Raw genomic sequence first — 27,740 nt, forward strand, 5'->3', positions numbered from 1 at the left:
TGATTGGAAGCAAAAAAACTTGATCAGAGCATCCCTAGATATGGCTTTTCCCATGTATGTACATTTTATTTATATAGCACTCATCACAGACAGAAAATCACATGGTGTTTCACATAGATCAAAACAAATCATTAAGTCATAAAATCATAGTGATCTTAAAACAGAAATAAAAATCTAAGTCACATATTTATAAAATACCATTAAACAAAGGAAAGATGATTACAAATTTAAGTTAACAATAAGAAAATACAATATTTAGAAACAGCAGCTTTAAATGAAAGGGTCTTCTGCTGTTTTTTTTTTTAAAGTGTCCAGACTGTCAAGACTACGTAAGGCTAAAAGGAGGACCACTCCAATGTCAGGGTGCAACAGTCTGGAAGGAGCCATCACCTGGACTTCTATAATTGGTCTTTGGAAATTCTAGAAGGTTCTAGTTTGTGGACCTGAGGGCTCGGGTTGGAGTATGAGGCTTTAGCAATTCAGTGATATAATGTGAGTTCTCATGTGTCTAGTCAAGGAACTACTGACACTAAAACATTTACCACAAGTTTTACACAAATATGGCTTCTCACCTGTGTGAGTTCTCATGTGTTTAGTCAAGGAACTACTGACACTAAAACATTTACCACAAGTTTTACACGAATATGGCTTCTCACCTGTGTGAGTTCTCATGTGTCTAGTCAAGGAACTAAAGACACTAAAACATTTACCACAAGTTTTACATGAATATGGCTTCTTACCTGTGTGAGTTCTCATGTGTTTAGTCAAGTGACCTCTGACACTAAAACATTTACCACAAGTTTTACATGGATATAGCTTCTTACCTGTGTGAGTTCTCATGTGTCTAGTCAAGGAACCACCGTCACTAAAACATTTACCACAAGTTTTACATGAATATGGCTTCTCACCTGTGTGAATTCTCATGTGTCTAGTCAAGGAACTACTGTCACTAAAACATTTACCACAAGTTTTACACGAATATGGCTTCTCACCTGTGTGAGTTCTCATGTGTGTAGTCAAGTGACCTCTGACAATAAAACATTTACCACAAGTTTTACACGAATATGGCTTCTCACCTGTGTGAGTTCTCATGTGTGTAGTCAAGTGACCTCTGACAATAAAACATTTACCACAAGTTTCACATGGATATGGCTTCTTACCTGTGTGAGTTCTCATGTGCCTTTTTTGTTTTTTATCATCTACACTGTCTCTGTGATCTTTGGATTGGCATATTTTATTACGTGTCAGTTCTTCATTGCTGTTTGTTTTTGAGTTTTCTTTCCTGCATCCACCCTGATCTTGGTTCACAGCTTCTGTAGTACTCTGACACAAGGGTTGGTTCTTGTTTGGTTCTGGTTCATGACAGTCTGTTTCTTCAGAAGAAGTCTCCATGAAGGTAACAACTTCCTGCTTCAGAAGGAACTGCCCTTCATGCTGATGGATAAGGAGTTCTTGTTGTTCCTCTTTCATCAGTGGAGGTTCTGGTTCCTTCTGGTCCAAACTGGAGGTCCATTTCTGTTTAGAGAGCTGCCGGTCAGTTAGAGCCATCTTGTTTTCCCAGGCATGATGCTGTGGAAGTTCTGGACAGGATAAAAGACAAAACAAAATGTAGATTAATGTGAATAAAAAAAAACTCTCGTGTTTGGACAAAGCTTCTCATTCAACGTGTTTTTTTTATTTTCATGACCATGATCCATGAGCACTGGGCGATTCTAACTGAAGGCATTAAAATTATGAATTAATACATGTGGAGTTATGTACTTAACCAAAACGGTGAAATATCTGAAAACATGTTTTATATTCTATTTTCTTCAAAATAGTCACCCTTTGCTCTGATTACTGCTTTCCACACTCTTGGCATTCTCTTGATGATCTTCAAGAGGGAGTCACCTGAAATGGTTTTCCAACTGTGTTGAAGAAGTTCCCAGAGGTGTTTAGCACTTATTGGCCCCTTTGTAAATGGTCATGAAAATAAAGAAAACATATTGAATGAGAAGATATATATATATATATATATATATATATATATATATATGTATATGCATATATAAATTGTAGCGTCACGAAATGTCCTGTTTTTGGCCTAAAAGGTCATGCTCTGCTGCGTCTGCTCGAGCGGAGAGGTGATGTCTCCGTCGGGAGGCCTAATCTACATGAGATATTGGCCCAAGGCCTTTCATGCCCTCTGCTCATCTAAACTGCTTCACCTCCTTACAGCTCAAGACTAGACGGAGAACTCTTTTGATAAATACATAATCAAACAACGTTTGTTATTGCAAATTATAATGTGAATCAGATGTTCAATCATTTTGTGAAATGACAATGTATTACTTGATATTATAATCCTGTGATCAGTAGTTGTTACGTGCCGTGTCCCTTTTCGGCCACAAGATGGCCTCAGTGGCCTTTGTCTCGCCCGTCTCCCGGTGCCCAGCTGTTCCAAATCATTGATGATCACTTGGCAGCAGTTAAAAGCTGCTCCCAGCCACCAGTTCGAGGAGAAGTTCAAGGGTAGTGTAGACTGGGAACAGTTTATACTATTCTCTTCTCCTCTGTTCGCTTTTGGTACAACTCAGTTCACTCTCTAGTCTTCGATTTGCTCTCAATAGGATTTCGGATTTCGATTTAGGATTAGACCATTTGGCGTATAGACTTCGGACCGGCTTTAGACCCTGACCTCGGTTCTCCCTTTTTGAATATATGTATATATTATTCTCGGTTTTCTTCCCACCCCCTTCTGGAGTGGCGTTTTCCGTTTCTCCCTTTTTAAATATAGCTCCTTTTGTTTTGTATATAGTATTGTTTTTTGGATTCTTTGTAAATATTCCATTCATTTTGTAATAAATCCCTTGTTTTTTAGCGACACAGCACTTGTGTTTATATTTATGTAAATAAATGTTGTTTTGTTACTTTTAACACGAGAACATGCGTCCTCAATTGTTACCTCAGGCCCCCTAGACAGCCTGGATCGTAACCCGGTCCTACGCCGGTACGGATGCACCCCTACCGCGCCAGTCCTCATAAGTGTGAGTTAATGAAGCAAGAGGTAAATTACTTGAGCATGAACGGCCTAGCAAAACCAAGCACCAGCTCATGGAGTTCGTCCTATCTGTGAGAAGATAAACCTGATGGTACTTATAGATTTGTCACAGATTATCGTAAGCTAAACGCTTCCACTTTTCCTGACTCGTTCCCGTTACCTCAGATTGACGACTGTGTCGATAGTGTGGGGGCAGCGACTTTTGTGTCTAGACTGGACCTTTTAAAAGGGTACTGGCAAGTCCCGCTAACCCCTTTTGCATCTAAGGTCTCGGCTTTTGTGACTCCGGATAATCTGTTGCAGTATACGGTGTTGCCCTTTGGCATGAGAAATGCTCCGGCTACCTTCCAGAGGCTCGTAAACCACGTGTTGGGTGATATACCCTGTTGTAGCGCGTATCTGGATGAATTGTCATTTATATGTCGTCGTGGGATATGCATTCAGACTCTTCAGCAAGTGTTCGTTCGCCTGAAATTTGCTAACCTCACTCTGAATCTAGCTAAATGTGAGTTTGTGAAAGCCACGGTCCGCTACCTAGGAAAAGAAGTTGGTCATGGCCAGGTACGGGCCTTATCAGATAAGATCCAAGCCATGGTCTCATTTCCGCCTCCAACCACCCGCCGTGAGCTTCGACGATTTCTCGGCATGGCTGGGTTCTATAGATGTTTCTGCCACAACTTCTCAGTGGTAGCTCAGCCCCTCACTGATATGCTCAGTACTCGCGTCCCTTTCTCCTAGACCCCGGAGTGCCAAAGTGATCTTGTGTCTGCAAAAATTACTCTGTTGTGCTCCTGTCTTAGCTGCTCCAGATCTCACCCGACCTTTCAAGTTGGAGGTTGACGCCAGCCAAGCAGGGGCTGGAGCTGTCCTCATCCAGGAGGATGCCAATGGACTTCGTCACCCCGTGTGCTACTTTTCCCAGAAATTCAACTAAACTACTCTACAATAGTAAAGGAAACAATAGCTCTCATCTGGGCTCTGCAACATTTCCATGTTTATGTTGGGAACAGTAAATTTGCCACTCTTGTTTTCACAGATCACAACCCCCTCGTCTTCTTGTCCCGAATGTACAATCACAACCAGCGGCTGATGCGGTGGGCACTTTTGCTACAAGAATTCAACTTGGAGATTCGGCACAAGAAGGGATCTGAGAACATCATCGCTGACGCTTTATCATGCGGCTTTACTCATGAGGCTCCCTTGTAGGCTTTTGTTTTTAGATGTCGGATCCTCCTATAAGGCTAGTGTTGTCTGTGAAAGTAGACATCTCGGGAACACTCCTCTGCGCTGGGGAACAGCGCTGCGTGATTATTTGTGTTTAATCTGCCCGCCTTGAGAAGATCCAGGGGTGGTTAGTTTTTTTTTTTGTGTGTTTAGGATAGCGGGAGACCTCGTTTCTTTTGAATAAATGTTGGCCCTTTTAAGACCCCCCATTTGTTCTCTTAAGAGAGAGGGGGGGGGGGGTTACTTGCCGTGTCCCATTTCGGCCACAAGATGGCCTCAGTGGCCTTTGTCTCGCCCGTCTCCCAGTGCCCACCTGTTCCAAATCATTGCTGATCACTTGGCAGCAGTTAAAAGCTGCTCGCAGCCACCAGTTCGAGGAGAAGTTCAATGGTAGTGTAGACTGGGAACAGTTTATACTATTCTCCTCGGTTTGCTTTTGGTACAACTCGGTTCACTCACTAGTCTTCGGTTTGCTCTCAATAGGATTTCGGATTTGGATTTAGGATTAGACCATTTGGCGTATAGACTTCGGACCGGCTTTAGACCCTGACCTCGGATCTCCCTTTTTGAATATATATATTTATTATTCTCAGTTTTCTTCCCAACCCCTTCTGGGGTGGCATTTTCAGTTTCTCCCTTTTTAAATATAGCTCCTTTTGTTTTGTATATAGTATTGTTTTTTGGATTCTTTGTAAATATTCAATTCATTTTGTAATAAATCCCTTGTTTTTTAGCGACATAGCACTCTGTTATTATTTATCCCACACACTAATTTTATTACTCCCCTCCTCATCTCTCCTAGAGAGCCGGGGACGTAATAGTAGTACTTAATTATAATTTTGGACAGCTGCACTAGACACGTTGACACAGAGTTATGTTAAGTCACATTTCACATTTCCTTTTGTCTGATACAATCAGAACCTACGTTTCTGATGTCAGGCGTGGTTTTCTGTGGTGTCTGTATAAGCCCTCTTTTGCATGTCAAATTCTGATTCGCCAGTAAACCAAAATATGACAATTATAAAAACTATTCCCACGTCACCTTTACTTCAGTCTAAAGCGTTCTAGAGAAGTTTCGGACAGGCCATCCGGAACCTTTACAACCATAAGAACCTTGACAAGCTGGATAAAATCTGTTGCACGTTACACCTGACCGCAGCGGTTCCTTCAGAATAAAAGCTGAACCTCACGACCCCTTCAGGGTCTCGCTGACGCCAATAATAACCTGTCGTGACCTGGAAGCATTCCAAGACTAGTCTGGTCGGCACTGCTGCTGTCTCTACCGGCTTCGGTACCATGGAAGGTCCACGGACCTCGACATTCTGGATCTGAACGGAGGCTTCCCTTGTGGGTATGTAGACCGACAGATGGCGTTTAATGTGTTTTATAAATCACCAACCGTAATTTAGAGCGAAACATTCGCTCCCACTCAGAACTAATTGCTTCTCCGGAAACGCGAGTTCTGAAAACAACATTCCACACATACACCATTCATCTCACGTCTCATTCAACTCAATTCAAAAATACTTTATTAATCCCAGAGGGAAACTGATTAACTCCACCTAGATTAATTGATTAATTCCACCTAGTTTCATCAGTACACTGAGTAATTACAGTTAGACTTGTTTAAAGTGTGTAGAAATAAATTTCTTAACTATAAAAAACCTGACTCTCTCTCTTTTAATGAGTTAATAGAGAGTGTCCAGTAATCACTGAAATAAAAAGTTCTGATCTTCTGGTTAAAATACTCAAAGATCTATCAAACCGATATTTCATATTTCTATGGAATCTCACATTTTATGGTTCATAAGTAAGATGTAAACTACCCATCATTACTATATATATATATATATATATATATATATATACAGTGGGGCAAAAAAGTATTTAGTCAGCCGCCGATTGTGCAAGTTCTCCCACTTAAAATGATGACAGAAGTCAGTAATTTACATCATAGGTACACTTCAACTGTGAGAGACAGAATGTGAAAAAAATCCATGAATTCACATGGCGGGATTTTTAAAGAATTTATTTGTAAATCAGGGTGGAAAATAAGTATTTGGTCACTTCAAACAAGGAAAATCTCTGGCTCTCACAGACCTGTAACGTCTTTTTAAGAAGCTTTTCTGTCCTCCACTCATTACCTGTATTAATGGCACCTGTTTGAACACATTATCTGTATAAAAGACACCTGTCCACAGCCTCAAACAGTCAGACTCCAAACTCCACTATGGCCAAGACCAAAGAGCGTTCGAAGGACACCAGGAAAAGAATTGTAGACCTGCACCAGACTGGGAAGAGTGAATCTACAATAGGCAAGCAGCTTGGTGTGAAAAAATCAACTGTGGGAGCAATTATCAGAAAATGGAAGACATACAAGACCACTGATAATCTCCCTCGATCTGGGGCTCCACGCAAGATCTCATCCCGTGGGGTCAAAATGATCATGAGAACGGTGAGCAAGAATCCCAGAACCACACGGGGGGACCTGGTGAATGACCTGCAGAGAGCTGGGACCACAGTAACAAAGGTCACCATCAGTAACACACTACAACGGCAAGGAATCAAATCCTGCAGTGCCAGACGTGTTCCGCTGCTGAAGCCAGTGCATGTCCAGGCCCGTCTGAAGTTTGCCAGAGAGCACATGGATGATACAGCAGAGGATTGGGAGAATGTCATGTGGTCAGATGAAACCAAAGTAGAACTTTTTGGTATAAACTCAACTCGTCGTGTTTGGAGGAAGAAGAATCCTGAGTTGCATCCCAAGAACACCATACCTACTGTGAAGCATGGGGGTGGGAACATCATGCCTTGGGGCTGTTTTTCTGCTAAGGGGACAGGACGAATGATCTGTGTTAAGGAAAGAATGAATGGGGCCATGTATCGTGAGATTCTGAGCCAAAACCTCATTCCATCAGTGAGAGCTTTGAAGATGAAACGTGGCTGGGTCTTCCAACACGACAATGATCCCAAATACACTGCCCGGGCAACAAAGGAGTGGCTCCGTAAGAAGCATTTGAAAGTCCTGGAGTGGCCTAGCCAGTCTCCAGAGCTCAACCCCATAGAAAATCTGTGGAGGGAGTTGAAAGTCCGTGTTGCTCGGCAACAGCCCCAAAACATCACTGCTCTCGAGAAGAACTGCAGGGAGGAATGGGCCAAAATACCAGCTACTGTGTGTGCGAACTTGGTAAAGACCTATAGTAATCGTTTGACCTCTGTTATTGCCAACAAAGGTTATGCTACAAAGTATTGAGTTGAATTTTTGTTATTGACCAAATACTTATTTTCCACCCTGATTTACAAATAAATTCTTTAAAAATCCTGCCATGTGAATTCATGGATTTTTTTTTCACATTCTGTCTCTCACAGTTGAAGTGTACCTATGATGTAAATTACTGACCTCTGTCATCATTTTAAGGGGGAGAACTTGCACAATCGGCGGCTGACTAAATACTTTTTTGCCCCACTGTATACATACACACACACACACACACACACACACACACACACACACACACACACAAGCGCTGTTTATTCTTAGCTGTCGGCAGTGCTATGCAGCAGAACAGCCAAAGTCAGGTTGCTGCTTCAAGTCTGCTCCATGCAGTGTGCGGGTATGTGGCAAGCCACTGTAGCATTTAATTTGCAACCATGTCTATTTTCAAAAATTATTTAAAACATATTATTGCTAACCTGTACATAATAGATATGTCACCATTCCAATTTAGTAGTAGAAATTAAATGTTTAAGCATTTCCAGTACCATTGAATATCTTAGCCCTTTGAGACCGGCGGGAGTGCCGGCGCTCCCATTTGCATATCTGTGTTCAAATGCTTGTAGAATTGAAATTATATAATTTATTTATTTTTTGCATATTAAACCGGAGGATTTACACTAATATCTCCCACGCTAAACATGTCCCAGAGCGTTGTGCTTTATTGCAATAATACATTTAGACAAACACATCCTACACACATCACACACCTACTACAAACTCCCAACACACGCACACCATTACAAACGTTTAGACATATCATGGACCTACCAAATGGTGCATCCTCCCTCCTCGAAGCAGTTGACGCCTTTACAGCGCTGGGTGATTAAGTTTCAGTTTCTGTTTCCTCACATATATATTAATGCAATAATCTTTATTATTGTTATTATTATTAGTGAGAGATTAGGAAAACTTTATACTCCTGAAAGATTAGCTACAAATAGTTTATTTAAATGAGTGTATCTCAGAAACTAATTTATAAAAGCACTTCAAATAAATTTGTTGTTGTTTGAAAGGATTGTGTGAAACTTTTTGCCATTGACAATTTTGAGGGATAAAGGTGTGGCATTTCTATATAATGATGTTATGGCTGGAGCCTTTTTGTGTTGTGATTTCATTTTTCTGTGCATTTTATGTTGCATCTGAGGAGCCTGCCTGCAGACTATGGCCTGTTTACTCACCCTTGCTCCTCCCTGCACCAGCTGAGCTGGGTTTTCATCAGCCGCAAATTGTTTAAAGGACCAGCTGGAGCTCCTCACCAAGGGGGACAATAGTGCAGAGCTGCCTTTCCTCTGGTCTGTTGTCTCCCACTTAGACCTTCGATATTGTGCTCTTTAGAGTTATGTTACATGTTACTGTTTGAACCTGTTTTGGTAAAAGGGGATTTAGATCTATGGTTGTTAATTATAATAATAGTCATCTTTTCTGGACTAAGAGAAAAGTAAATAAAACTTTTGTTAATTTTCCTTTGTGTCACGCGTCCTCCATGTTACCCCAGGCCCCCTAGACACCTGGGTGTAACATATAAAAAATATGTGTAAAAACAAAAAAAGATTTTCAATTTGTGTATGGATAATAGCATTTTTTAGTAAAATATTTAGTTGCTAAGAACATTTTATATTTATATTATTAAAATTTAGAATGTAAGGTTGAATTGATGTATACCAAGTTGAAATACTCTAAAAAAAATGGCACCACAGCATGTAAAAATGTAAATATAAGTTCTGGCGAACTCTGGCAGGTCTTAAGGATTAATGAAATACATTAAATTCTACTGATCATAGTTTAACTGTGGATATATTTATATATGTTCTTTTGATTAAGATTAGTAATATTAAATGATCAATGATAAATGACCCACACTTGTACAGTGCTTCTCAGTGTAAGGACTCCAAAGCGCTTTACACTACAGTGTATCATTCATTCATTCACACAAACATTCACACACTGATGGTGATGAGCTACGATGTAGCCATGTAGCTGCCCTGGGGCGCACCGACAGAGGCGAGGCGCCCGAGCACAGGTGCCACCGGTCCCTCCGACCACCACCAGCAGGCAAAGTGGGTTAAGTGTCTTGCCCAAGAACACAACAGCAGAATTCTCTGTCTGGAGCCAGGATCGAACCTGCAACCTTCCGATTACTGGACAACCCGCTCAACCTGTTGAGAGCTACTGCTGCCCGCTCAACCTGTTGAGCTACTGCTGCTTAGTACCACTGGTGGGCAGTCAGGGCCAGCAAAGCCTTCTCTGCTGGCCTAAACTTACTCAAAAAAGTAAATGTATTTTTTCCTTTGGTAAATATTTTTAAATAAAAATTTTTTCACTGGCCTATTTTCTTTATATCCTATTATACCCACTTGGTTGCACTGCTTCCAGTGTAAAAATACCAAGGTTGGTATTTTTACACTGCAAAGCAGCAGGGGAGCAGCTGTCACCGACAGAGCACGAAGTCACACGAGTGACTTCGTCAGTAAACACAACAACAAGCAGGAGAAAATTACAACATGGCTCCAAAAGGTTTGTGTTTTATGTTCTGTCCGTTTTATAATCGCCAACACGGACCTGAAAAACAAAGGAGACAGCTAGCTAGGTGATAACTTCTCACGGGGCCGCAAAGTTAGTAACTTTTTTTTAAAAGTAAAGCAACCGGAAGGCAGTACGTTTCTGTATTCTGACAATTTCGGGAGCTTCGCTCCGTTTCCGCGTCCGATTTCCTGTCTTTCCTTCCCCAAAGATGTCGAACTTGACCCGTTTCAGAGGCGTTGCGCGTAGAAAATAGAACCGGCACGTAAAGGCCGCGACATGCTGCTCCTGAGACGCGGCCGACTCGCGCTGCTGACGGCTCCAGTGGAAAAGATTCTGTTGACCACAGCGGTTCCTATCAGCAGCTATGACGTGCTGCTGCAGTAACATGCTACTGACAGCTCCTGTGGAAAGTAGGGGTAGGTCTTCAGAATCAACCGAGCAGTCTGCTCGGAGTGTAAGTGAACAGAGACAATCCAGTTGCAATAGCCAATCAGCTCACGAGTCGGAGTGGCCCACGCAAAAGCTGACATGAACTTCTCCTTAATGCAATTACCTAATCAATCAATCACATGGCAATTGCTTCAATGCATTTAGGGGTGTGGTCCTGGTCAAGACAATCTCCTGAACTCCAAACCAAATGTCAGAATGGGAAAGAAAAATGATTTAAGCTATTTTGAGCATGGCATGGTCGTTAGTGCCAGACGGGCCGGTCTGAGTATTTCACAATCTGCTTAGTTACTAGGATGTCCACGCTAGGGTTGTCACGGTATGAAAATTTAACCTCACGGTTATTGTGACCATAATTATCACGGTTTTCGGTATTATCGCGGTATTTTTTAAACGGTGTTGCATATATTCAGAAAGCATTGATAGTCATGTTCTACACAAACTGAAATAGTTTTGAAAAGGTTTAACAGTGTTTATTAAACCTAAAATAACACAAAGCCTTAGCAAAAGTGCAACTTTTCACAAGTAAAGGAACAAATAGCTTCTTTTTCTGGAACATGTTACAGTAGTCAGTGCAGGTTTAAATGATACAAATCCAAACATTCGAAACATAAACAATATGTAAACAAATCAAAGAAACACCACTTGTTTTCTCATATACTTGTTTTCTTCATTATCAAAATGAAAATCTAAAACTCCAGTCCACACTTGACTTGAGCACTGTACAAGTCAACCTTAAAAAATATGTATTTAAAATAAATAGCCACTTTAAACAAATTACTAAAATAACTACTACACTATGTAATCAAATCCAAAAGTTCAAGTATAAATGGCATTGAATAAGTAAACAAATCAATGACAAGGAACTAATTGTATATTTCTCTTCATCATCAACAAATAAGATGCTTCATCCAGCAACAGGGTGTCCGTGACACGGTTTAAATGCTGGCAGAGGACGCTGCGGCTGCAGTCTATAGTGACTCGTTGCATTCTCCCTCAACCAGAAGTCCTCACGTCATGCATTTAAGCTAAAATGCTAATGATAACCTACCTTGCACTGGCTGTAGAGACGTGGGTGATGGTCACGCAGATGTGCCATGAGATTCGAAGTGTTGCTGCCTTCTGCAGACACTTGTTTCCTGCACGTTCTGCAAACGGGATAGCCGTCTTCTATTAACTGTCCCTCAGCATTTTTCAGAAATCCAAAATATGCCCATACTTCCGATTAGTCTTCTTTGAGGGCTGATGGATGTCCTGGGCGCTGCCGTCTCCTCCTTCGGCCATTATTTCAGCTTCAAAGTTTTGGTGCCGTTGCAAACTAAAAAGTGCGTTTGCGCGCCGCGGAAACTTCAGCCAGCTGAAGCGACGGTGGCTGGTAAGGGTCGCCGCGCTGAAACCGCGGCCACGGTAAACCCACCGAGATAATTTCGTTTTTTAAAAACTGGACGGTTATTTTTATTGTCAACTTTTTTACCGGGGTTTACCGCTATACCGGTTACCGTGACAACCCTAGTCCACGCACAACCATTTCTAGGGTTTACAAAGAATGGTGCGAAAAGGGAAAACATCCAGTATGCGGCAGTACTGTGGGCGAAAATGTCTTGTTGATGCTAGAGGTCAGGGGAGAATGGGCTGACTGATTCAAACTGATAGAAGAACAAATTTGAAATAACCACTAGTTACAACCGAGGAATGCAGCAAAGCAGTTGTGAAGTCGCAACACGCACAATCGTGAGGCGGGTGGGCTACAACAGAGGAAGACCCCACTGGGTACCACTCATCTCCACTACAAATAGGAAAAAGAGGCTACAATTTGCAGGATCTCACCAAAATTGGACAGTTGAAGACAGGAAAAATGTTGCTTGGTCTGATGAGTTTCGATTTTTGTTTAGACATTCAAATGGTAGAGTCAGAACTTGGCATAAACAGAATGAGAACATGGATTCATCGTGCCTTTTTACCACTGTGCAGGTTGGTGGTGATGGTGTAATAGTGTGGGGGATCTTAATGCCAATTGGGCATCGTTTAAATGCCACGAGCTACCTGAGCCACCATGTACCCATCCTCTGATGGCTACTTCCAGCAGGATAATGCACCATGTCATAAAGCTCCATTCATTTCAAATTAGTTTCTTGAACATGACAATGAGTTGATGGTACTACGACGGCCCCCACAGTCACCAGATCTCAACCCGATAGAGCATCTTTGGGGTGTGGTGGAACGGGAGCTTCGTGCCCTGGATGTGTATCCCACAAATCTACATCAACTGCAAGATGCTATCCTATCAATATGGGCCAACATTTCTAAAGAATGCTTTCAGCACCTTGTTGAATAAATGTCACCTAGTATTAGGCAGTGCTGAAGGCGAAATGGGGTCAAACACTGTATTAATATGGTGTTCCTAATAATCCTTTAGGTTGGTGTATATATTCTGTACAGGTACAGAAAATTTGTGGCGCGCCACCACGGCAAAATAAAAGCTACCACACCTTCAGAAGGATAAAAAAAAAGTTTAAACAGCATACCTTAAGAATTAATTTTTTGGATATACATTAAAACTATGTAAATACGAGACATATATAGTCTATTTTTGCATGTATACTAAACCATAATGACAGTTTAAAATGAAAGGCTGCATACACATCCGTCATGAAAATACTGTTGAAGTCATATATTGATAACTGCAAATTAATCAAATCTACAGGTAAAAGGGAAAATCAACTTTGGATGACTAAAGCTTGGTTTATGCTTGATGCATTTACTTTCCGCTTGGTGATGCGGCTCGCGGATGGAACACGCTTCACAACTTGCAGCGTTTATGGTTCATGTGGCTTGTCTCTGCGGTGAGCCAATATTCTCCCAAACTGAACGGGGCAGCATGGAGCTCTATGGCATGCATACAACACTACACCATAGTAGAAGTAAAAATTACTGTTGTTTACAACATGGCATTCCAGCATTTTTTAACAGCGTCCTCGTTTTTTCCGACAGTGGGAGCTATTTCTCTCCAAGAATTATTAACATGTTGATCACGGTGATCTTTGAGAGCTGAATCATACAAATGTCTGTATTTATAAACCTCTGCCATACTAGTCCTTGCCAGTCCGCCATGTTTTTCCGTGTCCGACCATCCGCGTAGTTAGAAAATTTCCTATGTGCGCGGTGCGGAAAGTTTGGGCAGTGCGGAGGCACGGTGGAAGGGCCGTGGTCGTTAAAATGACGCAATTTTGCCGCGCGGAGCCGTGCGAACCTCGCGTCAAGCATAAACCACGCTTTAGGGATTACAGAATGCGTGTGCAAAAAAGAATAATTTATATATGTAGCGTTGTTGATCTACATAACTAGAATTTAACGCTGTTGCTATTCAGCTTTGTTAAATTCTGAGAAAGATCAAACGAATTGGCAATGAAACTTATATCATATATATATCCACGGATATTTATATAATCGATAGAAGTTCATACACCAACTGGCTTGGTCCATTCATACGTCCAAAGATCGATTTAACCATTTAACAGTGTCTGGCTCTTGTACAGCTAAAATATAAAAGAAGTTCAGAGGCGTGGGTGATGATAAAGGGTTAATATGGTGTAGCGACCTTCTTCCGCCCACCGTCATGTGACTGAATTCACGCATGCGTGCTAGGTGTGAAGATATTTTTAAAAATGGCGTCGGATACTAGCAGCAACGTTAGCAATGACCTCGGTTTGAAAACACCGAAAACTCTTAAAGCTGTAGTCTGGCAGCATTTTGGTTTTAGAACGGACAAAGAGAAAGGTCAGCTTGACAAAAGCAAAGTGATTTGCAAGGCATGCCAAATGGAGGTGAAATATTGCGGAAATACAACCAATCTCAACAATCACATTTTGCGACATCACCAAGATCTTGCATGCAAGCCGTCCACTGGTCTGCAGCAGATGAAATTCAAGGAATCACTACAACTACCGGCTAATTCTACACGTTCTCACAAAATAACTGAGGCGATAGCGGGCTTCATTTACAATGATATGCACCCATATTCTGTTGTTGAAAACGAGGGCTTCAAGCGGCTAATGAAAGTAGTGGAGCCGCAATATGTTATGGTTTCTCGCAAACGTCTTTCAGAAGAAGTCATGCCAAACATGTACCAGTCGGTGAAAGAAAATGTGAAATGTAAGCTTCAGTCAGCAGAGAGAGTGGGCATTACAACGGATACCCGGACATCTGTGGCTACGGAATCGTACATGAGTTTGACGACACACTACATTGACGAGGAGTGGAACCTCAACTCGTACGTATTACAGACCACAGAAGTTGAAACTGACCATCGTTCTGCCAGTCTAGCAGAAATGTTAACTGCAGCGATAGAGGAGTGGGGGCTGATGAGCAAAGATCCTGCTATGGTGACCGACAATGCGGCTAATATGATTCGTGCTGTTGAGATGATGGGGTTAACACACATTGGCTGTTTTGCACACATCATAAACCTCACCTCGCAAACCGGTCTCAAACTCCCAAATATTGCACGCCTGCTTGGGAGAGTGAGGCACATTGTAACGTTCTTCCATCGCAGCACAACAGCTAGCCGCATCTTGAAAGAAAAGCAGAAACTATTGCAGCTTAAACAACACAAGCTCACAATTGATGTTGTGACCAGATGGAATAGTGCACTGGAAATGCTCGAACGTTTTCTGGAGCAGCAGCCTGCTATCTCTGCTGCTCTGCTCTCACCTGAAGTCCGCAGAAATGAAAAAGATTTGTGCAGTCTGAAAGAGGAAGACATAACTGATGCTGAAGACGTGGTCAGAGCTCTGAAGCCAATGAAAAAAGCTACTGAAGTCATGTCAGAAGAAAAGTCACCAATCCTCTCAGTGATGGCACCCCTGCGTGCTCTGCTGCTGAAGGAGATGACCAGCCTCCCAGAAGACTCCAAAGTTGTTAAGGATATGAAGAATGAGATCAAGAAAAACCTGAGAACAAGGTAGGCCTATTTTGTATGTGTGTGAGAGAAAATAGGTTATATTGTGTATTTAATGAAACAATTTAAGAAAATATTATCTCCCTAATTGCATAGATTTAAATGTGTGACATTTATATTTCAGGTATGTGAATCAGACGGCCATGCTGCATGCCGCCTCATCTGTTGATCCACGCTTCAAAGCCCTGCCATTTCTGTGTGAGGAGGAGCGAGAGCACACCTTCTCCAGGCTCCAGGCTGAAGCAGTGGGTGGGATGGAGGAAGAAGCATCTAATGTAAGTAAGAAGAAGCCTTGTGAAAAAAAAAATCCAAGCAAATACTACCATGTAATTTATCTCTCTCTCACACACACATTACATATTTTGGTGAAGTCTGATCTGAATTAGTTGAAAGCTAATGTTGCCTATTTTCTGAAATCATTCTATTAAACCTGGTTTTCACAACATGTTATTGGTTTTATTCTTATTTGTATATTTTTCATTTTAGTTTTCATTTAGTCTTTCATATTTACTTAGTAGTAGTATCTTAGTTGAGTGTTACTAGGTTAGTGAGTTTGTTGATAGAAGTTTATTAACTGAAATGTTTAATTGTTAAACTCTTACCTATCAGGGAGAAGTTGTTTGTGTTTATTCCAATTATAAATGTGCAGTTTCTTACTGTTCAGAAACATATTTTTATTTTTTAAATATTTTATCATATTTTAAATCTCAGTCTGAGCAGGCAGGTATTCATAGATAACAGAATATACTCCGATTAATCACACAGGGGGGAAATTAATTCGCTACAGCAGCACATATCCTTGGAGAAAAAGAAAAATAATAAGATTACACTTAAATACACAAGGCAATAAGCTAACCTTTCTCAGTGGCCTAGTGGTAGAGTGTCCGCCCTGAGACTGGGAGATCAGGGGTTCGATTCCTGGTCGGGTCATACCAAAGACTTTGAAAAAAATGGGACCCAATGCCTCCCTGCTTGACACTCAGCATTAAGGGGTTGGATTGGAAGGTTACCGCTCCCCCAGGGGATGGGTCAAATGCGGAGAACAAATTTTGCACACACACCTGTGTGTGTGACAACTAATGGGACTTTACTGTAACCTTCAAAAAATACTCAACTCTAAGAACCAAGACTGAACACTTTTCCTGATATCCAAGTGCTTGTCTGACTTGATAGTTTAGATCAAAATGACAGATTTATGTTATGTTAAGTTATTCATAGCCAAACCGAAGCCTATTGTTGCACAACAGCACATATAAGTATTTCTTCTCTCGTGCAGCAGGATGAAGTTGATGAAATGGAGCAAGAGGAGGAAAACAACCCCCCTGCACATAACCCCAAGCAATCCAGTGCTTTGGAGTCTCTCCTTGGGGAAGCCTACATACCAAGAGAGGAGAGGGGACATGCAAAAAAATCTTTTGCAGAGGTGGCAGAAGATGATATCAAGAGGTACAGGGCGAGGAGACCTGCAGGACTGCAGGACAATCCTCTGGTCTGGTGGAGAGAGAATGAAAAAGAGTATCCTCTTTTGGCTCGCATGGCTAAGCGATATCTCTGTGTCCCTGGGACCAGTGTCGCGTCTGAGAGGGTTTTTTCAACTGCAGGTGATATAATTAGGGCTGCTCGATTATGGCAAAAATAATAATCACGATTATGGTGACTGAAATTGAGATCTCAATTATTTAGGACGATTTTTCAATTTATGTTGAATTTATTTGTTTTTATTCAGTCATAAAATTGCTCAGGGCACAATCAGGACAAAAATAAATAAGAAACAAGATGATCACTAAAATAACTCCTGATTCCCAGTATAAAAAGACCAATATACTTATAGCTCATAGTCTATGACCAAAGGGCTATAGACCTTGGTTTAACTCATTTAAGTCTAACCAGTACAGACCCAAATACCAATATCTTGCAAATACTGACAGCAAGAATTATACAGTGGCATTTATAACAAATAAATGCAAATAAATTGATGTTCACAAAATGTTGCATAATATGTATTTAGTCATGTCAAGGTGTTGTAGGAGAGTGCACAAGCACCGTGTCCTCAGAGAGATTAGTTATTGGTTATCAGCTTGAGGAACTTATTTCTATTTCAACGTCAATTTTGGTCAGCCTCAGGGGAGTGGCATCTTGCAGGAGTTCTTGCTTCACAAACCGCCGGAGGAGACTCTTAAAAGGATATAAGTTATCAGTGACAGAACCATCCTCCTAGCCTACCAATAAACAAATCATCCCTCTAACTGCTTCTGTCTAATCATGAAAAATGTGGGTTTAATATATGTTATAAATGAACATATTTAGGCCCGAGCAGTGAAGCTGCGAAGGCCTATTGTATCTGCTCCGTTTCTTATTATTTCTTTCTTTTTCTTCCACGTCTTTGGGTGGCCTTTAGGGGGTCTTAGCATATCCAAAAACTCACCAAAATCTGGCCCAATATAGAAAGTGCGTGAAATTTACATATTTCACTGGCAACGTGAAAGTTGGTAAAAAAATGTTTCGACAGCGCCCCCTGGAAAATTAAAAATACCCCTCCGCTTTGACCTTTTTTCAAAGTAGAGTGATGAAATTTGGTACACTTGTAGAACTCAACAATACGCACAGAAAAGCCTCTTGCACCCATGGTCAATATCAAACAGGAAGTCGGCCATTTTGGACTAAATTGGCCATTTTGACCCCATTTTGGCCATTTCTAGGGTCTACATTTGGTTGAACAGTTTGGTCATTTTTCGTACGATGGTCTAAAAAATAGTGTGCGATCGAACAGAAGCGATGGACGATTAAAATGAGAAAATAAAATTGACTTTTCGTAAATTCTGAAGGGGCGGGGCCAGGCCTCAAATTTCGAGCACTTGCCAAAAAAATTCAAATTGCTATAATTTCATAAATGAAAGGACTACAGTTAAAGAAACTTTCTATGGACAATCGTCATCGCCCCCCGAAGACAAATGAATGGTCGATTGATGATGTCACATAAGCCCCGCCCCCTCAGGACTTAAAAGGTCAAGTTTTACTGGGAAATTTTCCAAAATTCGCCCTTTCAAATAATCATCCCAAATTTGTAGCAGGTAACTGAAGACAAGTTGGGGTTGCTTGGCGTCACTTTATGGGAGTTTTCTGCAGAAGGCTGGGCTGTGGCGGCGCGGCGAAGTCAGGCGTACCGACGTGGCCTTACGTTTGCCTTCCATTTAGTCATTTCTAGAGATATCGCCACGACACTCCTTGGGAATGATCCTAGTCCGGCCCCCAAAAGAATCTGATGTGAACATCCGGTGGGCGTGGCCTATTTTCTGAAATAGCGCCCCCTACGCCCATTAAAACTGTCAGTCCCAAGCCAAGCTTTGACGGAGGAGTACGAAATTTGGTACACTTATGTGGTGTCTCAGGACCTACAAAAAAGTCTCTTGGAGCCTAGCGCCAAGTCGCACAGGAAGTCGGCCATTTTAGTCCAAATACTCGATTTAGTGGTTTTCGCACACGTAGTTTGGAGAGTGTTGCACCATCGCCCTTTTCACCAATCACCTTCAAACTTCTACTATAGACTCTTAAGTCAAAGGGGAAAAAATTCAACCTACGGATTTTAAATAAGTATAAAGGTGTGGGCGTGGCTAAGCCTCAAACTTTGACCTGTCGCCACGCCACTCTTTCTTTTCACAGCTCCCTATTAGACTCCTTTTAACCAATCACCAGCAATCACTGGCAAATAGCAGCAGACAAGTTGAGGTCACTTGGTCTATAGTACTGGCAGGTTTCGAATAAAGGCGGGGCTTTGGGAGCATGGCGAAATTCGCCATCACGCCATGGAAATACGTTTGTCTCTCATTTCTTCAATCATTGTGACACCGCCACACAATTTCTGATGAGTGATCTTACTCTAACCCCTAATAGAATTGGACAGCTGAAGTTTGTGGGCGTGGCCTATATTCTGAAATAGCGCCCCCTAGGACCATTAAAACCCTCAGCCCCAAGCCATGCTTTGACTGAGGAGTACGAAATTTGGCACACTAATGTAGTGTCTCCGGACTTACAAAAAAGTCTCTTGGAGCCAAGCGCAATGTCGCACAGGAGGTCGGCCATTTTGGTCCAAGTACTCGATTTAGTGGTTTTCGCACACGTTATTAGGAGAATGATGTCTCGTCGCCCTTTCCACCGATCACCTTCAAACTCCTGCTATATACTCTTAAGACATAGAGGAAAAAATTCAACCGTCGGATTTTAAATAAGTTTAAAGGTGTGGGCGTGGCTAAGCCTCAAACTTTGACCTTTCGCCATTACATTACTTGACTTAACAACTCCCATGTGCATGATCAGATCTATATCAAACTTTGTCTGTGTGATCATTGACCACATCTCAAGACAATGACAATGTGGACAGCTGACATCACCTAAGCCCCGCCCCCTGACTACAGGAAGCCTGCTGTTTTATGGTGAACTGCCCATATTTGTCCCCTCTAATTTAGTCAACATGACACTAAGGTCATGCACTGTCTTCATGATGTTGTAATGACCATTCAGATCTGATAACTTTTCAGAAAGGGAGGGGCTTTGATGCCATGGCGAATTCTGGAATACGCCGTGACCTTACGTTTGACTGTAACTTCCACAAACAGCCTCCGATTTGCCCTAGACTGAACATCACATCACCATTGTGGTAAAGATAGAGTATCTCCTAGTGGTGAGACATGTAATGCTGGGCTCAGAGGGGATGCTGAGTCAGGGTGAGGTGTGGATGAGGAGGCCGTTCACAGTTTCTGGTGTCGGGGTGGTTGACGTTGCTGTTCTGCCAGACGTGCCCTGGTGCCCCTGGCTGTCGGCCAGGAAGGAGCGGTACGGAGCTGGGTTTGGAGAGTGTCGGGCATGGAGCGGAGGGGGTGCGGACGGAGGGCGAGCAGCTTCGCTGCGAGGGCCGAACGACGCTGCTTGCAGCTTTAATTATTTTTATATTGCATTATGGTGAACCAGGGGAACTGAAAATGAAAAAAAATTATGGTATGTATGTATGTATTTGTTAGCATCCATGTTTTATTTCAAGTGAGTTGCCCAATTTATGTAAAACGGCACACTGTATTGATTTTACAGAGTTGTGGAGCACCACACATCCATGGCTAGATAGTCCTATTGTAACAATTACCTTCAGCAGCTCATTCAAATCTTTGCCAAAGAAGGGCAGAACTGGCTCATCAGTTTGATAGTTGGTCAGGAAGATGCTAAAGGTCCTGGATATTGCCAGGAAGAACTGAAGTTTGGCAATCATGAGAGGATCCGCATGTGCCTCCTCAATGGTGTCAAAAGAGGCAGTGCTGGGGTTCGGAAGCTTCTTCTTCTTCTTCACAGCATCTACGTATAGCATGATCAGTGGCCACACTTGAATGGCCCTCTCTGCCACGGGGACATTTTCAATCCACCTATGCAAAAATGGACAATGTCAGCTCACTTCAGTTTCATTTGACTTTACTGTTGCAAAATAAAAACAAAAAACTTTAACCAGACCCTTTTGGCAGATACTTTTCCATTGGCAAACAACTGTCAACCCACCTGTGGCCACAGAATGGTAGCGGGAAGGAGGTGGACCCAGTCAAGGCAGTAAAATCTTCCCTCCTGGCTGGAACATTATGAAAGAGGTAGTGGAGTGCTCGAAGGAGCTTGTCCATCTGCCACATAGTAAAGCCTGCCTTCAGTGCATTGTGGAGTGTGTGAAGTCCACAGCTTCCATTGACCAGATGAGCACCAAACAACTCAGAATGCTCAGTCTGGAGGAGGTCTGCAAGCTTCAAGTTGACGTTTGGGCCGTCCATACTGATGGAGAGAAGCTGTCTCATATTCAGTTTTGAAACACATTCCTGAGAATAAACACAGCCCCAAGTATATTAATGACAATATTCTTTTTATGTTTGTTTTTAATACCCTCCTATTCAGTAAGCCATTAGCCTGATTTTCACTCATATGTAAAATGGTTACATGAATCAAAGTTTTGTGTACAAATCCCTGGAGCAGAAAATAAAATATTAGCAAACCAATATTTTTTTTATAAGTGAAACAAACAAGTGCTACTAAAACACAGTGTTGGGAGTAACGCCGTTTAAGTATAACAGCGTTTCTAACGGCGTTCTTTTATAGGTAACGGAATAATCTAATTAATTACTTTTCCCGCCATTGCAACACCGTTACCGTTACTGGGGACGGACGGTTGTGCGTTACTATGTGCTTGTCGAACGTTGAGCAACAGTGTGAGGCTTTCTGACGGCCACACTTCAGCTGCAGCCAGGGAGAGAGAGGTGTCGGTAACGCACTTACAAACACGATGATGATTGGTCGGGTGGGCGGAGACCCTCACCGTCTCAGAATCTGCATGCTGTAGACACAACAAAGCAATGACGGGAATAATGCCGTTTAAATTAACCGCGTTAATAAAAAATATTTCTTTCAGTAACGAGCAAACTAATTAATTACGTCTTCTTTTATCAAAACGTCGTTTCTGTTACTGATAAGGAAATGCGTGCGTTAAGCTGTGCGGTGTGTTGAAGCTGTCATCAGCTGATCAGGAGCTAAAGAGGTAGATGTTTTCATCCAAGAGCATCACGGCCGTGAAGAACGAGGAAGACGTGATGAATAGTCTACGGCTGCAGACCCCCCGCAGATTCGCTACTGCAGGTGGGAATCTGCAGCAGCGAATCTGCGGGTCTGCAGCCGTGCCCTTCTTGGCGTGACAGCGGGACGTCCTGAAGGTCCGCTCACCTGTTCACTGCTCAGACGTCCTGATCTTCTACCTTCCTAGATCATCCAGCTGTAACCTGTTTCTGATCATGTCTTTAGTCCCGCTGTAACACTGATGCATCAGTCTTAGACGTCATGGAGCTCAGGTGTTATCACAACTACCTGTGTGTGTTTACCACCCAGCTTCAGCTCTTCTGTGGTTGGGTCTGACCCACGTTAGTACATTAAAGTCCTCCATCAGATTTGTGTCTCTTCTAGTGTCATTTTAAAGGATATTTATTTATCTACCGTAAATCCTCTAATACAGGCCGGTATTCAATTACAGGCCGGGTCTCCAATTTTGGTCGGTGTCAGAGTCGGCGGAGGTGAATAATGGCCGGTCTCTTATTGTGGCCGGGTGGAATGTGGTAACAAGCAAGTACGGGGGGCGGTTGTGTCATCGTCTCACTTTTGATTTGCCAGTGATAGACCGCGAGGGTAACTTTAACTGTGCGGAGACGAAGAGGAGGCGAAAATTTGATATCAAGTTCAAAGAGAACGTGCTGATTATGCTGCAGAACACTCTGGGGAGCAGTAGCAGGGGTTGTATGAACTAGTCGACTTCACTATAGACCAGGGGTCGGCAACCTGTTCCCATCAAAGAGCCATTATTACCCGTTTCCCACAGTAAAGAAAACACCGCAGCAGCCGCGGCGTTGTGGGCGGGGCCCACCGGTACCGGCTGATGTACGTCAAAGTTATCTTTCATAAGAAGATAATCAATAAAACAATTTATATAAAATGGATCCAGAAGTTGTAGCCCGTCTCTGCCGACAATATTTTGATATTTTTCACCCTGTTGGTGGTTTTACTGAGCAGGTGCCACTTTTGTCATACGTTTCTTTTTAAAACATGTTTAGACTGTTCAGAATACAAATCCAGGCTCTGTCACGTTTGATTGTTGTAATTAAACTTTGTAGGTGGGGAAGGTCAGAAAATGATCCGATCATTTTGTTTTTCCCTCATTTACAGTGACGGAGATAACGGCGCAGTGCGCCTGGCTCTGGTGTTAATCAAGTTTAATTATATCTCTTTGCAACAATTTTCACAAGAAAACAGAACAGTTAAAAGCAGGGCTTGTGTTGTGTTGACCGGATAGTTCCCGTATTTGATTATTTATTTTGACGGAGAAAGAATTACCCCGACGCATGCAGACGAACTGACACTTTATTCGTTTCGCGCAGATGTAGCTAAATCACTCAAGAAATGATTCCCATCTGAGCTGGACACTGAGCTCAGCGCAGCTCGCTGTCAGCGCGTACGTACGGCACACAGTGAGCTGAAGATGTGGAGAGGGGCTTGGAGCACGTCACACAACTAGAGCGCATGCAGGAAGATTCCTCCGACTGAAGCGAGACTTGTCACTTAGAAAATGTTCCCTGATTATGAAACTTTGGCTGAATAGTGCTTGTTCCTGTCTCCAATGTGGTGACACATCCAGGAGCCTGTCTGAGGAGAATCCCGGAATCTCACATCTTCAGCTCAGAATGTGCCAATATGATTACGCACAAGTGTGATGCGTCAACTCGATCTCACAGTAAGACCAGGTTGGAACTGTTCAGGTTTACGCAGACAATCTTTACATTTAGAATTGGCTTACAGATATAAAATTAGTTCAGTAAAATATAAAGCATTTTATTTAAATATCCATTCATTATTTTACAAGCACAGAGAGCCGCATCAGATGGATGGAATCAGGTGTCGCCACCTCAAAAACTAATTTAACACGCGATCGTTCATGTCGGTTCATTTCCTTTGATGTTTCCTGTCTTTTATTTGCGCCTGATGCGTTTCGCTGTGGAGCGGGGCGCATCACCTTGTCCTCTGGTGACGCACCGATCACTGATGTGGCCGGCGAGCACTCCGCTGTTTTTGCGGTTGGTAGATCTTTTAGAACTGCAGCTCAAAGGTAACTCATGAGGTGAATATATATGAACCCAGGTAGCAGTTTCTCTTTAGGATTGAGAGGAGATGCAGGAAGATAATAAACAGGCAGGACAGAAAAATAGTCAAATAAAAGCAAGTTAGTTTTTGTACCTGCTGTTGCAACAAACAGACACCATTGAAGGTAATCAGAAGTGAGGAACAGAAAATGAAATAATTATTTTAATGTTTAGAGCAGCAGGAACTCCGAGAGGCTGCAGGCGCATCAGTGAGTTTGCGGCCGCTGCGCAGGGGGAGAGGGCTGAAGCAGAAACTACCGTTGTTAAAAGAAATGTGTTTAACTTTGAAAATGTGGGCGCAATTTTAATTGTCAAAAACTCCAGCGAACCATTAGTTCATTTTGCTCAAATAGAAATAGAGGCCTGCCTCTAATACTGGCCCTCTTCCAATAAAGGCCTGGAGATGGATGAGCTTGAGTCAAATACAGGCCCGGGCCTGTATTAGAGGATTTACGGTATTTAACCGATACTAGATTACCAGCAACAGAAATGCTGCTAAAACACACAATTATGTGAAGCTGGAAAAATTAGAATACTGTGCAAAATTACATTTATTTCTGTAATTTAACTAGACCGAGATACCATTTAAAGGCTCGGGAACCTTTGCAGGTGTTTCTATTTGCAATTTTAAATTTTAGCTGATTGGGGTCTTGTTAAATATCACACAGTGACCTTTTAATAGTCTAGATTAGTGTAATGTTCCTATCAGTAGTTCCTCCTGTGAAGTGCTTATTTATTTAAATTATTCAGGTTTATAAAAAAACATTTGGACATACATTTTATTATGTTCCAGTCATTAGTCATTTATATTTCACTATTGTAGTAATTCTTGCATTCTTTAATGAAAAAAGTAACTAAGTAGTTATTTTTGTTGGTAATTAGTTACTTTTATGATCTTGTAACTCAGTTAGTTACTTTTTTGACAAAGTAATCAGTAATTATAACTAATTACTTTTTTAAAGTAACGTTCCCAACACTGCTAAAACATGAGTGAATGTTCTTCACAGTACATCCAGGTAATGTGTTCCAATTACTTCAAAGCCATTCAAGCTCAACTGAACTGCTTCTGGTCAACCAACTTCACCCACCAAGAATATTGATGACCATTTACTAGTCAAAGAACCACACGCTTAATCAAAAACATGTATGCACAAGTATACAAACACCCACTAATCTCTGACCTACACAACCTTTATCACACCACTGTGTGTGTCACATTTATACACGTCTAGAATTTCTGATAGACAACAAACCTCTTTAGCATCCATTGCTGCTCCTCCTCCCCAACCCCATGAACCTGTTTTAGTCACGTGCCACATCACAGTCTCATCTATCAATCTACACTTTAGCAACACAACCTATAGCTCTATTGGCAGTTTCAAGAATCAGTTTCAAGATTCACAAAACTATAACCACTGAGGTCTAAGAAATATTTCCATATACTTATGTACATGTTAATAGTGATGTATTTTCTTAACTTAATCTATTTCTGTATCTGTAATGTTTTATTTCTGTGATATACAGGACTGTAGATGCAAATTAGCTTTTGGATAAATCTAGTACAATGCATCAAATGGTTACATTTCTGCTGAACATTGTGCAAGGTCCTTAATGTAGTTAAACTTAAAACAACTGTCCATATATCAAAAAGTGAAGATGAAATGCTAGTAAGTAAGGCATTTCACTGCATTTCGTACAGTGTATGACTGTGTTTATGACAAATAAAATCTGAATTTGATTTAACTTACTTTGATGTGATGCAACAGGTCAACTGCTTTTCCATATCCCAAGAATTGAGAGCCAAAGTACCTAGCCAGAAGGGATCTTTGTTAAGATGACGCTCATCAAAACACAAACATAACAGATTGAAAATTATATAAATACATATATTACATAGAGTAGGGGGCCATTGATATCATTAATGTAGGGTGTGGATTTCTCCCCAGCCCCAATGTATATATAATATATAATATTACTAAGCAGGAGGTACCTGGATTAGACGCAGTCATCCTCCCAGAATCGAATGTGGACATCCAGCTGCTTGGTTTTTGTTGACTGGTTGAGCGACTCGTCAAACATTATCACAAACTGGTCAGCGTTAGGTCTGGCGCGCATGGGCGCTCGTGCGCCACCGGTTGCAGGATGATGGGTTTGGAGGGCGTCGGGGATGGGGCGGTGGGGGTGCAGACGGAGGGCGAGCAGCTTCGCTGCGAGGGCCGAACGACGCTGCTTGCAGCTTTTATTTCTCTTGTAGTTGCGCCCGTAAAAATCGAAAGACGGCTGGCTAAAAGGCAGTCAGAAAACTGAGGTCCGCTTGCTGGAGATGATCTACACAAGAAAGCAACTTTCTACACACCTTAAATAATAATAACAGGACAGGGCCCCGGGCAAAATTATTGTCCCAGTCCGTCTCTGCACGAGTCCCGCTGGTGTTTCTTACCTGCTCCGTGTGAGCGGCTCTGTGGTTCCCAGCTCATATCCGACAGTCTGCGCTGATCACCGAGCCCTTCCTCGAACTGGGCCAAGGCTTCTTCAACCTTCGTGATGAGTTTTCTAGCAGTAGCTACTTGCTTGTTGACAAAGTCCATCAGAGACTCCCCTGAATACATGTTTAAGCCGGAGACTCAATATTCACGTCATACAACAAGCTAACTTTGCCAACAGTCCTTTACTTCTTCTTCGTCTTGGTTTTGGTTGGCGCTCGGAGAACAATGAACGTGTTACCGCCACCTGCTGGTCAGGACAAGAACGACACCAAGTGAGAACTTGGAGTACAAATCCAAAATATAAACTTTCTTTCATTGTAAAAACCAGGGTTCAAAATTAACTTTTATGATCATCACCTTGGATTTCCACTAGCCATTTTTTTCTGCAGTCAAAAAAGAGATTATGAATGCCACTGAATGAAGATTTTGTCATTTTATTAACACTGCTGTTGTGAAAAACGCACACATACTGCAATACACACAAGAACATATAGAAAGTGCAACATTGATTTATTTTTTTTCCACTGTATCTCTTTCCTCTGAATCAAACATCCTCATCCTCAGAGCTCTCTGAACTTGTTTCTTTTTCTGAATCTGAGTAAGCATCACTTTCTTTTGTTGCATTTTTGCGCACAAATTCAGGCCTGCGTCTGCGCAAACTGTCAGCATGCCAGATGTCAATGGCTTTGGTTGGATCAAAGTCTTTAATGTCAGGTGAGCACAACTGGGTTTTCAGGAGGTCAGAGAGGGTCTCACCTTTCAGAATCAGAAAAATGTTATTTATCCCCGAGGGGCAATTAAAAAATAAAAAATAAAAATAACAGCAGAGCAGCATGATGTTGGACATACGAACATTGAATAAATAGGCAATAAGGAAGTAATAAAGCAGCAAGAAGATGGATAAAACAGTAAAATATGCAAAAATCACTGAGTAAGTGAATAAAGTGACTAAAGTGACTAAAGTGTCGTCTGTATAAAAGTTAAATATATGGAGAGCCCAAGGAGAGGGTTTATCGGGGGATGGTCTTATCTGCTGGAGTTAAAGAGCAGAATGGCTTTGGGGACAAAGGTGACTCTCCTCCTCTCA

At 41.9% G+C, this 27,740-nt stretch overlaps 1 protein-coding gene across 5 annotated transcripts; it reads right to left on the reverse strand.

Moving 5' to 3' along the window:
* Window positions 1-41: 41 nt before the first annotated feature.
* On the reverse strand, window positions 42-27,684 carry LOC107373428 (zinc finger protein 25-like). Of its 5 annotated transcripts, XM_054748766.2 has the most exons (5): window positions 26,158-26,362; window positions 25,916-25,976; window positions 21,007-21,311; window positions 20,603-20,876; window positions 1,308-1,580 (listed from the first exon to the last, which is right to left on the reverse strand). In XM_054748766.2, exons 3-5 carry the CDS (start codon window positions 21,288-21,290, stop codon window positions 1,539-1,541), a joined length of 600 nt encoding a protein of 199 aa, XP_054604741.1. In that variant the 5' UTR covers window positions 21,291-21,311; window positions 25,916-25,976; window positions 26,158-26,362; the 3' UTR covers window positions 1,308-1,538. The 5 variants fall into 5 exon arrangements, with proteins under 5 accessions (XP_054604740.2, XP_054604735.2, XP_054604737.2 ...); XM_054748765.2 differs by lacking the exons at window positions 20,603-20,876; window positions 21,007-21,311 and having other exon boundaries at window positions 42-1,580; XM_054748760.2 differs by lacking the exons at window positions 20,603-20,876; window positions 21,007-21,311; window positions 25,916-25,976; window positions 26,158-26,362 and adding an exon at window positions 26,608-27,684 and having other exon boundaries at window positions 42-1,580.
* Between the last annotated feature and the right edge of the window lie 56 nt (window positions 27,685-27,740).

The sequence above is a fragment of the Nothobranchius furzeri genome, chromosome 2 (genome assembly GCF_043380555.1).
Source record: "Nothobranchius furzeri strain GRZ-AD chromosome 2, NfurGRZ-RIMD1, whole genome shotgun sequence".
Lineage (NCBI taxonomy): Eukaryota > Metazoa > Chordata > Actinopteri > Cyprinodontiformes > Nothobranchiidae > Nothobranchius > Nothobranchius furzeri.

Bases quoted from the DNA above. Each gene is read 5' to 3' on its own strand.
- LOC107373428 (XM_054748760.2), bottom strand. From the start codon at position 26,776: ATGTATTCAGGGGAGTCTCTGATGGACTTTGTCAACAAGCAAGTAGCT. The intron at 1,581-26,607 runs GTAAGAAACACC...TATCCTGTCCAG, and splicing joins GAGCCGCTCACACGGAGCAG to AACTTCCACAGCATCATGCC.